General features: G+C 36.2%; 1 protein-coding gene across 1 annotated transcript in view; it reads right to left on the bottom strand.

Moving 5' to 3' along the window:
- Positions 1-1,936: 1,936 nt before the first annotated feature.
- The window catches only part of LOC129569311 (NIF3-like protein 1), a 188,744-nt gene continuing 176,391 nt past the window's right edge, over positions 1,937-14,289 (bottom strand). Inside the window, exon 6 of the mRNA XM_055448043.1 lies at positions 1,937-2,595. Coding sequence (XP_055304018.1) covers positions 1,937-2,595 — 659 coding nt within the window. The remainder of the gene's footprint in view (positions 2,596-14,289) is intronic.

A 14,289-nucleotide genomic window follows, 5' to 3' on the forward strand; every position in this document is an offset into this window, starting at 1 on the left:
CAGAGAAAAAAATATGGTGGAATTTATGGAATAAAGTGTCGGTTTTATGACACAGCCCAACTTCGAAAACCGTTTGTCTTATTTTTACGTCATAATTCCGTTTTTATTGTGGTTACAACTGTCGTAAAGAGAATTTTGATGATGCCCAACCGAAGGTTGACACACGATTTTCTGCGAGAATGGAAGCTGGTTTTTGTGTACGAGATTTCTTTTTCAGTGTAAAGGTCGAAACGTTTCATTTGATGATGCCTATTTTTACACTCAAAATCATTCCGCTATCAAATCACACGGCACAATCAACCGAGCGGGAAATCGACAAAGCATTTAAATTTGATGCACAGTTGATAATCAACTCCCTTTGACCAATCGTCATGTACTATGACATTTGAATCGTGCAAACAATTTATTACTTTCTGAACACAGCAAAAAAAAAAATTGATGAATGTTTTTCACCCATTAAAAGTTTGTCTCAATCTGTCAATCGAGATGCACTTGTTGCCAATATTGTTATCCAGTTGATGCATCCATGTTTGTTTGCACATTTTAAAATGACTATTTTATCAGTTTTCTGAACTTTAATTAAAAACTCTCGAATATAAACAACATCAATTACTCTTAAACGTACAGGACAAATGTGCTTCCCCCATTAAATACACACAAATAACAACATAATGCAATATCAGGTGAAATGAAACAATTCCCAACGGAACGAATACAGAAAAAAAGTTTACATTTTATTTTTTTACGTACATGTTACACATTTGATTGATGAGCTGGCTCTTTCGTGTGCAAATTACACTTTTGATTGAAGAGTAAAACAAGCGCGACAGAATTTCAAATCGCCAATCAGTCAAATTGTAAATGGAACAATGGAATTTATACATTTTGTATGCATCATCGGTAATCGAGTCCAGCTTGGAATTTCGCAAAATTGATACATACAATAAAAAAATATATTTGGTGTACCAATTTAATGTGCAAATCGTTTATATTTCCAAAAACAATGTCAACGCAAAAGTTTTTTGATGTAAATAATCCGTTAAATGAATAATAATTTTTTTGTAAATTAACTTAATAAACAAATAAAATACAAAATCAAATTAAATTTGCTGTGCATGAAATGAATATTCCTTTTTTTCTCAAATCCAATTCGTCTCTCTATTCAACGGAATTCTCGAGAGGCGTTTTTGCATTTAGAATAAATTCAACTCTTCTCAATACAGTTTCTGTGCGAATATTCTCCATGAAATTCTGATTGTGTTGTTGAAATGAAAAGTTAAAAACATGGGCCTTAGATAATTTAGCTCGATTTAATTGCAGCAGCTGTAGTGTGGCTACGCGGTTTTATGCTATTAATTGAAACATCCTGCATTGGCATTGTGGATCCAACACCATCCAAAGTCACATTCCACATTGTTTTTGGTCGACATGATAAACGAATGATATCAATATCAAATCAACATCGACACTTTATAAATACAGTAGCTGCACATTAGACTGTTCCGTTTCCGACAAAAATGAAATTTCTTTGTGTGCAACTAGCCTATTTGTTGCGAAATAGTCCAAAAAGAAAAACCAAGATGAAAACTGCACTAACTCATGGGATTGGGAGTGAGCTCAACGCGTGTGCAGCTCAAAACAAGGGAAAATCATGCGATTTTTGACATTTTACTTACAATTTACTCGCTAAGACCAAACCTTTTATCATACTTTTTGGTTTGTGGCGGTGAGAATGAACAAACACAACACAAATAAATAATACCCAATCGATTTCATATTGAAATATCCTCAATTTTATTGTAAAAAGACAGTTTTTTAAAGAAAAATTATGAATGTTCAGCTTTTTTTGCGTTTCTGATCAATTATTTTTTCTCAACAGGTATTTTTAATTAGTTTTTTTTATAAATACGTATGAAAACATGTTTTTCACCATTACCTAACCCAAATCAGCCTTGTTGATGGATGGATACATTGTGTTATACTCTTGAACAACATTTATTATGAACTGTTTATCATTGTCATCTTTGCTTAGAATCGAATTATAGTGACTGAACAATTTAACAGCCCTTTCAGCTGAATCGTTTACAACGTGAACGTGCTCGAATATTTCTTTTGCTTTTTTGTAGCTTGCATCGTCATTCCATTCCTCAGGATCAAGCGAAAGAAAGTCAGTTGGTGCGTCAAAACGTTTGAAAACCTCTCTTGTATTGAATGAAACGAAATCATTAATTTGCTTGCTGTTAAATGTTGATTTTATATCTGCTTCTGTTGCTTTCAACAATTTTTCAGATTTCTGCTCCTTGCTCAATGCGTACAGCATTCGTCTCTTTTCATCTATTGGTATTTCTTCATCAAAGAACGCCATTCCAACTGTTTCGTTGGACAAGTAGCAAAGATGGCCGCTCATTTTGGACACAATTAAATCAGAAATTGTTTTGTCAATACTAGCATAGTCAATACCACCTTTGATGAATTCGAGGTCAATTCGAGGAGCCTTCGTTGCTGATGGAGCTTGAAACCAGGTTTTCACATATAAGCGTACTAAGAATATGCAAACGTCTCGAATGCCATTGTATTCATTTCCCTTGAATTCGAATTGGTCTCTTGATGTGACTTTCTATTGTTTTATCAAATGTACTGAATGAACCAATGCACTACTCAAGCGATCCAATTAGACTGAGATCAAACAGAATTTCGATTGCTACAGCTCTCATTTGCCCAAATGTCAAATTGACATAATCGAAAAGGGCCAATTTTGCAAACATCAGCAATTCGTCAATTCGCGCACACATAGTGCGAAGGCAAAGTATTTGTTTATACTTTATGAGCACAAACATCGCCAAGCAGCCGTCAGAATAACATTCCATTGGAATTTCAATACGGTCTCATGTAAACAATGCATCGACAATATTTCTTAGAAATGAGATTACCGAAACGAGTTGTGTATTCAACAAACTATATTCGAAATCGCATGAACTTTTTTAAATTTAGACAAATCTGATGTTATTCAACATTTCATGATTAATTCTATAAATTTTAAGTATCTTAAAACAAAATAATTGATCAGAAACGCAAAAAAAGCTGAACATTCATAATTTTTCTTTAAAAAACTGTCTTTTTACAATAAAATTGAGGATATTTCAATATGAAATCGATTGGGTATTATTTATTTGTGTTGTGTTTGTTCATTCTCACCGCCACAAACCAAAAAGTATGATAAAAGGTTTGGTCTTAGCGAGTAAATTGTAAGTAAAATGTCAAAAATCGCAATTTTCCCTTGTTTTGAGCTGCACACGCGTTGAGCTCACTCCCAATCCCATGAGTTAGTGCAGTTTTCATCTTGGTTTTTCTTTTTGGACTATTTCGCAACAAATAGGCTAGTTGCACACAAAGAAATTTCATTTTTGTCGGAAACGGAACAGTCTACTGCACATCCATGCGCATACACAGTGGCAACACAGTGCACATTGTACAGTACACATCATTACATCATGGAAATGATAAAGCGGACAGCACTACAATACACTGAGTGGGTGAGTGAGTGAGTGAGTGTTGGATGAATGAAAAGCCGAACGAAATTGAGAGATAAAACAATTGCAGCATTTATATTGCGAACTGAGCCATACACAATGCCAACGAATAACACATTTCAATTTCGTTTCACACGAGCGCATTCGTCATTACCACAGCAGAAACTTAACATTAAATAGGAAACATTTTAGATTGGAATGCATTTTCGATTGTAGAGTTAGTTTGGTGTCCATTCATTTGCGCCATTCACTCTATCGCCCTCTCTTACACTCACACACATACACAATATTGTTTGTTTCGTGCTTGAGCGACTGCTGCTAAAATTGAACAAACACTCGTGAATGGGAGACAGAGCACCGACCATACTAGACTGTATTGTAACCTAGGGGGATTTAACTACGTGAAAACTTGTAAAAAAATGATATAAACGCGCACGAAATTGTTACATTCACCAGAGAACTTGCATGATTCCACTCAGTTGACAAGTTCCGTATTAAAACAACATGCGCGAACGCGCGCGAGTTCGTGTGCAAACTTGTAGCTGGACGACGCGCACACATCAGTCGTTCCATTTATTATATCTGGATTAACTTTTTCTTCAACACTTTCTCCAGCTCTTTAAAAATATTTCCTTTGTCCATTTTATAATTATATAAATCTTTGAACTTTTGGAAAGGATGTGAAAAATCTTTATACACGTAAACAACCGATTTTTAGCTTGAAACGCGTTTTAATTGTCAAATAACAACTTGAAAAACGCGCAAAACCATAAACAAACTTGTGTAAACTTGTGACCGTGCGCGTCAGTACGTACAAGGAACGCGTCGAACTCCCGCGAATCAAGCAAACTGGCAAAAAACATGCTGAACTCGTAAGAGTTAAATTCCCCTAGATTGTAACATTTAGTTGTGCAAATTAAGAACAAGAAGCGTTTGTGATTTTCAGTCGGTTGAAGAATTCATGTCCTGGATGTATGTGTTAGTCGCATGCAGGCACACAGACTACCGATTCGAAAGAATGCCGATAGCAGTCACCATTGACTTCCGCTTCATCAAGATAAATCAATACACATAGTGTAGTCTTATTCGAGAATCGTGTATGGATTTTATCACATCCTTGAATCAACATGCAAACGCCACTGACAATTGGGCAACCCAACAACTACTCAAATAATGCACTTTGGTGGTCCATTGTGCATTGCGAGTGTGCGTTTTACGAAAATTCATGATGAAGTTGACGACAGTTACGTTCATTCGCATAGTCAATCCGATTGAACGGAGCATGGTTGGCGAAGAGATCAAGCCAGTGTTTTAAACCTTAACAAAATCTTGATGCATTTTTAAAATGGCCCTTGTTAATGGAATTTCATTCGTCGTACAGATTTTACTGAATGGTTTTTAGATGATGTGACCACAAAAGGGTTAATTAAACACAGACCAAAGATACACGAGCAGTGGACACAGTAAAAGCATTGCAAATGGAATGCTTTATGCATTCAGCATACATATTGAGTTCGAATAAGTGAATTTGCCGATGAGTAATCTAGTAACTAGCTGCTGTTAATGACTTTACATTACAAGCAAAAGGTGATAAATTAACTCTGCATTTAACCAAAATTAGAAGCCCAGTCCAAAATGGCCAAATATTTGGCAAGATTCTGACTGTTTTGGGGCTACAGTTGATTTAGTTGAATAATTAACTTCAAAGGTAGTTTAGAAGTGCAAAATGCCATTTAGAGTGAAATGACTGAAAAAATGGTGTATTTTAAAGGCGCTACAAGTCGTATCGAACTTATGAGTGTCGTGTGCAAATCATCCAAAAGTTGCAATAGTGACAAAACTGAAATTTATTTGCATGAAATGTAGGTTTTCAGGTACATTATTGAACAGAGAAATTCAAAGTGGTTAGCATACAAACCTATCAAACCGTGTCTAAAGTGGTGACATAAATTCATTCAAAATCGATGCGAACTTGGTTTTTTAACAGGAGTTTCCTCACTCTTCTGATTCAAAATTACTTATGCAGTAATGCATGCGGCACAAAAGTAGGAGACTCTTCCGCTTTATGCCCTACACATACAAACACGAAATCGGTTTGGGGCCACAAATTTTAAGTCAAAAATCAAATGAAGTGTCCGCCCATTGTCAAGTATTCTTCATAAAGTTTTTGACTCTGGAATTATGAGATATACTCACAACTCGTAAAATATCTGCTTGATTCGTTGGTCTGTGCAGCTTCAGTGGAAGTATGTGGATATGTGTGTGTGTGTGTATAAATGCTTGAGTCGAAATAAGTATGTTATTATGTGTTGTAACTATATTCAATTTATCCAGGGTAAACGGATTTGATGCTCAGTTTCATCGGGGGGGTTTACGTTTTACGTTTCGATTTGTTCGATGGCTATGCATTTTGAAGCGCTTTTTGACTCTCAAACCAGCACGGCATTCATTGCACAGAGATAAGAGAGTCTGAGAAGATTTGCTGGCAACGAATGCCAAAAAAGTGTTTTTATTTGAGCAATTAAAAACAGATGTGGTACTTCATATATATAAAAATGGTTGAATGCCATTTTTCACTCGACTTTCCAAGATTGCTTCCTTTTTTGTGTGCTCTCTTTCCGTTCCACCATTTCACGCACACTATGACTAAAGACGAAAGAGAGATTACACAAGATTATTGTACCATTTAAAATAATTTCAGCCGATTTATATGGCATACTGCATTCGTCGTTATGATTGTGCCCTGTGTGTGTGCAAGTAATTAAATTGTTCAAGTACAATGGCAATTCTTTTTCGGCTCTTTCATTTTGTAATAGTGCCATTTTAATCATTCCAACTGGCCGCGTTTTTTTTTCACTCTCCCATTTTTGCGACGAAGAGTTGTCATGTGCCAAACGCACTCAATACGATAGCATCAAGAGCATGTCGAGCCAACCAAAATAAAATCTAAACTATTCGTTTTCAATGCATTTTCTTCAATATGATACACATTCACTTTATGAATTATCGCCATTTGAAATGGCTTTTTTTCTCTATCTCTCAAATGAATTCCTTTGCTTTGTCTCTTCACTTCCTCTACTCGAACTTTTTTTCTCAACTGCTCTGGTTGAAAAAAAAACCCACTGAAACTATTAACAACCGCATTCGAATCCATATTGTTACGGATTATTTACGATCGGCGGCGAGCGAATGAAGAGACAAAAAAAATGGTGCGAGAACGAAAGGATGGAAGTGAACAATCGGCAAAATCCATTTCGAAGTTTTACCGCGAACTCATTTGGCTCATTCGTCATACAGGCTGTGTTGGGAATTCGAAACAAAAGACACTGTCAACGGGCGAGAGGAAAACACCATCAAAACCACAATTCAATGAAGATTCGATATTTCAGCAAGTTTTCAAAGACTGACACTTTTTTTTCTGAGCAAATGCAATAAAACCATAATGAAAGAGTTCGTAAGCGCGAATTTATCGAATTGCGACTTAACTACAGATTGCGAGAGAGAGAAAAACAAACAGTGGGTGTTGACTGACGACAAGTGATATTGTGACTCTATTGAAGTGATTATTTCGCATTTTAACACTATTTTTGTCACATTCAACCGATGATATGTACTCTGGATATTTGAAAAAAAAAATTTAAAGTATTTACTTGTTGTTACGACTTGAATGAAAAAGTCGCGATTATACTCTTCATTATCCGGAGAAATAAACTCTCATTTTCCCTTAATTATTCACATTTTTAAGCGATACATTTTTTTTGGAATAAAGACGATAGCGCATAATTTGTTTGGTTTTCAAAGTTAAAGTTCGCGAGACGTCATTTGCAAAGCGTTGGAATGGATGTTACGGTGCATAAAAAAGCCAGTCCATTGAAATGTAAAATGCAAATTTAGCGAATTTTTAATCGGCACTCTAATCCAATCCAATCCATTTGCATGACTATTTCACACATTCGCGCGGTTTTGTTACGGAATGGCCGTTGCCAAAAAAAATCCATTTGGTCGTTTTGAACATACGTTTGCATCATTATTTGGCAGCCAGCAGCAACGCAGTCATCATAACCACAGACATTTCAATTGAACATTCCAGTGTGACGGCGTTCGCGGTCGGGCATTCAATCAGTTGTTTCGGACTGAAAAGCGTTTCGTATGCTGTGTGCATATGTGTGTGTGAGTGGGTGTCTGCCGGATGTGATATGTATCGGAAGCGAATAAAAAAAGTATTTTGAAAATTGCTCATGTAGACTGTTCAGCCGGGAACGTGGTGAACAATAAACGGAGCGCAGAATTTGTGCAAACAAATGTGTGCATTTTTTTTATTCATCTCACTCGAAACCGAGTCATAAAAAGATTTTTCCGATTTTCAGTGGCTTCTATTTTTGTTCACAATATCGTGCTGTCTCTCTGCTGTGTTCAATGGTTTTAACTCTTTATTTTGCATTCGAATTTTTCTGTTATTGTCCCGTTTCTGACGAAATGCCACATATTGAAATAGATAATTTGTGCAAATAACTGAGTCAGCCGATCAAATTTACCAACTGACAGTGCATACGTTGAAGTGAACTCGATATTGGAGTTGGGTAGCATCAGCGATATTTAAGCCGAAATAATATGAGTTGAGCATGAACAAAGCGATGCAATGTTTTGTATTTGACTTTTGGATTGCAATTGCTTCGTCGTTTTAATATTTGATCGAAAAAAGGGGTTGATTTAATTGAAAATACGAAATCAGGCAAATTTCACTGTGAATTCATTTAGTTTCTGAATGCTGAATATGAAAATGGGCACGTTTTTTTTTTATGCAAACAAACCAAAAAAAACAATGCAATTTATTAGTCTGATATAGTCAATGTCGTCGCGTCGTAGCTTATAAATTATTGATCAGTTATTGATATGCATCATTTAATAAATTGTATGCCCGTCGCGTGCAAATCCATTCGGTGCTGTTCCAAACGAGAAAAATCATTACGGCAAATTTTTCACTTCGATATCGACTGAATTCAGTCATCATTTTCGATTTTGCCAAAAAGAAAAACTTTGTTCTTAAAATCAAATCAAACCATTTCAAACCTGAAAGTAACATAAAACCGAAACAAATGTGCCAAAAAATACGTGCGAAACTATGGGCATTTGTGAATGGTGCAAAAAGAATAGAAAGAGAAAGACAGCCGAAAGAACGAGAAAAATGAAATATGTTGCTCGAAAGCGACTTTGAAAAATAAAAAAAGGGATAAAATCCTATGACGAATTTCATTTGAAACAAATTTGCAAAGAAAAGTGAAAGGCATAGATTTAATTTGTAGCGTGCGCATAATACGTGCGAAGAGCATCTAGAAAGAGAATGAGTATGGAGAGAGAAAGAGGAAGGAAGGAAGGGTGGTAGAGAGTGAGTGAGTGGCATTTGGTAGGTGGTGTAAGTTTGCCGGGTGCGCTCACCAAATTGAGGGTTGGATCAATCAAAAAATGATAAAAAAAGAATGCTAAATCCAATAAATCGTCACAATGAAACAAAAGCGCAAAATGGAAATTGTCACCGATATCTTTTTAAATAGGCATTAGAGACTTTTTGACGCATTGCCTATGAATATAAATGACGGCCACTTTTTTTCCTGGTTTATTTAACGCAAAGTGACAAACACTAACGTCATTCGTTCACATTTTTTTCTCTCTCACTGATTTCTTTTTATGGAACTTTGAGTGTGTTCAAAATTTTTCACTGCAAACTTTGTTGTGACATTTTTCTTCTTTTTTTATTCTTCTAAATGTAAGTTACTTTTCTGTTTGAGCATTTACTTTTTTCTCTCTCGCAGGCCAACGTCTTGAAAAACTCAAGCACAGAAGATTGGAAGGTTGTTGTGCTGGTTTGGTTTTGGTGAGGTGAGGTTTTTTTTTTCTCGAAATGATGCTGTTGTTCTGCTCAAGCGATTTGCCTATTGACAAAATGGTTTTTGTTTCATTTTTTTTTTTTTTTGGAATCGCCGATGTCATTTACAAAAACATTTGTTCCGCATTCTCAATATTGACGCATTCATATGCTCATGTGTTCCGTTTTCATCTCGTTCGTTGTGTGTGTGTGTGTGTGTGTGTCTTTTTTTCGTTCTTCCATTGTTCTGGATGAACGAAAGTTTTTCTATCAAAACAAATATAAAGTTTTCGGGTATAAGATTTTATTTCATTTGCAGTAAAGACATCTGGGTTCCGTTTCGATTTATTCGACAATTTCTACGCTGTCTATTTCGGTTTCGAGAGCCGGCCGTATTGTCGTATCAGTTTGTATTTATGTGATTTTACGTATATATTTGAGTGCATTTGACATTTTTGTTGTTATCTGTGCTGCGGTTAATGTGTGACTCTTTAAAATGCAAAATAAACGAAAGATTGGAAAGAAAGAAAAATAATGCTCAAACTACGGAAAATCTAAGTTTTATGCAATATCTCACACACTTGGTCACATGTTTGGAGTTGTCTTGACTTTGACTATTATTTGAATTTACTTAAATTGTACTTATGGGAAGTTTTTGGATTGTGCCTGGTCGAATGTGCCGTGCCATTGTTTCCCATATTCGTTTGGTTTGTTTGCTTTTTGATGACGGACATTTATCACGAAATAAAACAGCATGTTTCAAATAGTTTTCGACATCATTTTTCTTTCATGATTTCTTCTTTTTGTTGCTCGGTTTTGCTCTTGAGTGCACCACATTTCGAGACAATTGCTAAAGTATAGCGCGGAGAAGAAAGTGTTGGAAAATCCTTTTGTTATGCAGTCCGAGTCATTCAAAATGGAATTTAAATTTAGTGTTTTTGTTGGTATATATGTTTTAGTTTTCAACATCACCGAAAATCAACCGAATCGAAAGCACTTAAAACTCAGAGGTTTCTAAAATGATAAGCAATTTGGACGATATTCAAACAAATATAATAATTTATGTGTTTGGAACTTCACAATCATTAAGATGTGCGAAAATGAGACAAATGAGCAGCTTAATCATGAAGAGAGTCTGTATTTTTCGTCTAAAACATTCCCATTAAATCACCATTGAAAGAAACTATCGTACTGAAATAATGTGGCAATAATGATATGCATTAAACAATTTAACTAATGCTATTTTTCTCTTTCACTCTGCAGCAGCAGCAGCGTTACCATTTAGAAACTAGTTAATTTTCTATTATCCGAACCAATTTCAAAGATCCATTGTTATATGTTGGTCGTCTGCATGAGAATGCGCTATTAAATTATGAGCGAACATGAATAATCCACTAATGATGATAAATTGCTTTGAAAACTTCGTCTTAACAATTTATGTAAACTCATCGCCAGCCACACAGCAGCACCAAACTAATCTATTTATTCTTAACATGTTTGCATGTTTTTGATTTTTGTTACTTCAGTTCCGACCGTGTGTGTGTGCACTGTGCATATAGAGATTTTTTTGAAAGTTTCCATGACACCGCCAAAAACCCATTGATGATGTTTTCTTGATCCTCGTTTCGAGAACACATTATGCGACATAAACTGCCAAACAACAACAGTGGCCTGAATGTTTGGGGTCAGAGTTGTCTGAAAAGCCATTTATTATGGGAAATCTAACATGTATTATTAATAATAAAGTGCACAATTGCTTTGCTTTGCTTGTGCATGAACGATCTGTTTGCCGAATTTGACAACTTCTATTTCGTTCAATTAAACAAAGCACTTAACACATATGAAATATGTATTCGAAAATTGCTCCAAATGAATGGCCACATCAATGAATATGTTTCAAGTTTTAAATTGGGGACAATGTTTTATTTATCAACTGTATATTCGATTTCCATGTAGATTATGTTCCATTCTCTGTCTGACCGCAATTTAAAATACGGTAAATTTTGCATTTTATTTGCATGCAATCCAAAAATAATAATAGCTATTTAACAAGAGGCGAAAACATTGGACATTTTTATTGTTTCGCATCGAGAGAGTCTTTCTGAATATTCGATGCTCGTCCAATTTTATCATTATAATATTTTCGAACCCTTTGAGAGAAAATTAAATAAAAGGCGTCATTTCATTGCCATCACCGCAACGCACATGCAATTTCGTAGTCTGACGGTGTCACGAAGCGATATTTTCACTTGAATGGCATCCTTCTGTTGACCAAAGACAAATGGAATGAAGTTCTCGACAACGCATAAAGCCACCGCAGACACACAATGAAGAGCGAACGAATATCATTTTAAGATGTGTGGCATTTTCCTCGGTTCGTTTTTTTTTTCTTGGCTGGGCCAGGAGAAAAAAATGCGCTTTCACTTTGTCTCCATTTGGTGTTTCATTCGTGATTAAGATAGAGAAGCATTGTTATAGTGGGTTCATTTTAGTATTTTCACTTTATGTCACTCCATTTATACTGCGCCATCCCATCAAAGGGGTTTCCTTCATGTGTGCGTATATGTTTTTTTGCGTTTTCTCTCTCTCTCTCTCTCTCTCTCTCTCTCTCTCTCTCTCTTTTTCGGCAATCTCACCCTATGCTCTAGTTTTGTGTCATCGGTGTTGAAATGGGCTACGTCGCCCGGCGGTACGTGTGTAAATATTATGTTATGGTGTAAAAATGTATTTTAAAAGGTTTCATGTCGTATTCCATCCAAACCTATTTGTAGCAAGAACAACACCCATGGGAACGTTTATGCCCTCTCGCACGAAGAGAACAAGCGCATCGTTCAGTGCGTGTGTACAAGCCAAATTCGAGTGTATATTATGTATCGTTCTGTGTGATCGGTGGTTTGTATTTCTTTTAATATTTTATGTGATATTTTTATTGGGGCCCGATCCATTCGTTCATTCGTTCGTTCGTTCGTTTTTTTTCTCGTCCTCGTCGGGCCAAGTCAGAGCTTGTCAAGCGGTTGATCGGTTCAGACCTTCGCATTTGAATGAGGCACTCCGGTTTTATTTGACTCACCATCATAATATGTTATAAAGACATTGTGCGTTTCAGTTGTAAATCCAAAATGAAACACATTTGACTCGAAATAGTTCTAACCCATACCGAAATCCAAAGACACGAAACCAAAACACACAAAGCTTGAAAAGTGCGTATGGCAGAATGAGAGAGATGGTGAATTGAGAAAAATTACGCTTTATGGCCGGCATTTATCCCATTTTTATCTTTATTTAGCAGCCGGTAGTGCTTTGTTCTAATGGTTATATGGCAATTGTAAGTGCGATAGAAAAAAAAGCGACGAAATTCGCCTCATTCAACGCAAAGCTCACATACACACACACATCCACACACATACTCAAATCGCATCCATAATTTTGCTCTTTTGTTTCTTCGGTCATAACTTCTTGGTTTTCTCTGGTGTACGCTTCGTAGCACAGTAATTCTTTCGGCGGTCGTTCCACTACTTATTTCATCATCTTGCCTTTTTTTTTCACCGAAACAAACGTGCAGAGTGTGAGTGAGTGTGTTGCCGTGTTTTTGCCTCGGATAAATGACTTTATATCTGCGCTTTATTTGTTTTTTTGCGACAGTCAAATTGTTTGAATACATTTGGGGGATGTGAATCATGCTCTCTCACTCTTTCGACCGTCGCCAAAACCCGGTGCTGTTGACGCGTCAACCAGATTTGTGGGCAATGGTTATGGTTGCCCATGAAAATGGTGTGCAGCTTTTTGTTCACTTTAATTGTCGTTATCTCGTAATTTTCACAGCAATATAAAGTATTCACAAACTATTCAAAATGTAACACAAAAAGCAAACGAAAGACGTTGTCATCAATTTGCGACGTTCTTTTTCTGCGCTTGATTCAAATGATTATGCCATTTGAATTCGTTTATGAGGCTATTGCCGTACGCACTCTGCTGTTAATAAAATAATTTACGGCCAATTTATGTGTGTATGATTTGTTTCACGCCAATCGTCTGTGCCCCCTAATTCAATAAAAAGCGAGCTACATCCATATATTGAACGTTACATCGATACGATTTGATTGTTAGGTCTTGAGTTTATTGTGTTTTTTCTTCTTCTTCTTTTTCTTTTGCTTCTTCTGAAAACATGTTGCATAAAATGGATTCCGTTTGTATCCTTTTTTTTCTCGTCACGAATGTGTCGTTGTTCTTCTATTTTTTTTTTATTTGTGCAATTCATGACCGATTCCGTAGACGATATCATCCAATAAAAATGCAATGGTTCCGACAGTGTTGCCACGTCACATATGCACACACAAACACACACATTGTATTATCATAGAAATAATGATTATTGCTTCCCCAATTTGGCATTGCTTTGGGGAGCCGATATCAATAGAACCGAAACTGCTGAATGTCGTCATCATTCATATTTCTGTATGTGATGTACCGATTGTACCCTAATCTTTTGCATTAAGACTTACCATAAACAATCTTCGGCCTGAATTCTAAACTCGGCAATTCAAAGTGTTGAATCACATTCGCCTCAAAATTGATTATCGTCCCGGCCACAGAGGGATGAGTGAATATATTCTCATTATTCTTATTGTCGCTGTAATCAGCTGCAATATTTTTGTTGTTATTGATATTACTGCGATGTATGCACACATATGTTAACCGTATCGAATACAGGCCCACCAATCGTTGTCCGTACAAATGATTGGCCATTTTTCGTCTCGTTCTATCATTTAGTCGCATCGTTCGACACTTTCGGTTCGGATTTAATATCATCAGCAGCTGTACTTCCTACCGTATCAGCGTGTGCCGTGCCGGTCGAACAGCGACCCGGTTCAATGCATTGAACTTGTTGGAAAACGT

This window comes from Sitodiplosis mosellana, unplaced genomic scaffold (genome assembly GCF_009176505.1).
Source record: "Sitodiplosis mosellana isolate CC-2019 unplaced genomic scaffold, AAFC_SMos_1.0 Smas_scaffold_30, whole genome shotgun sequence".
NCBI lineage: Eukaryota > Metazoa > Arthropoda > Insecta > Diptera > Cecidomyiidae > Sitodiplosis > Sitodiplosis mosellana.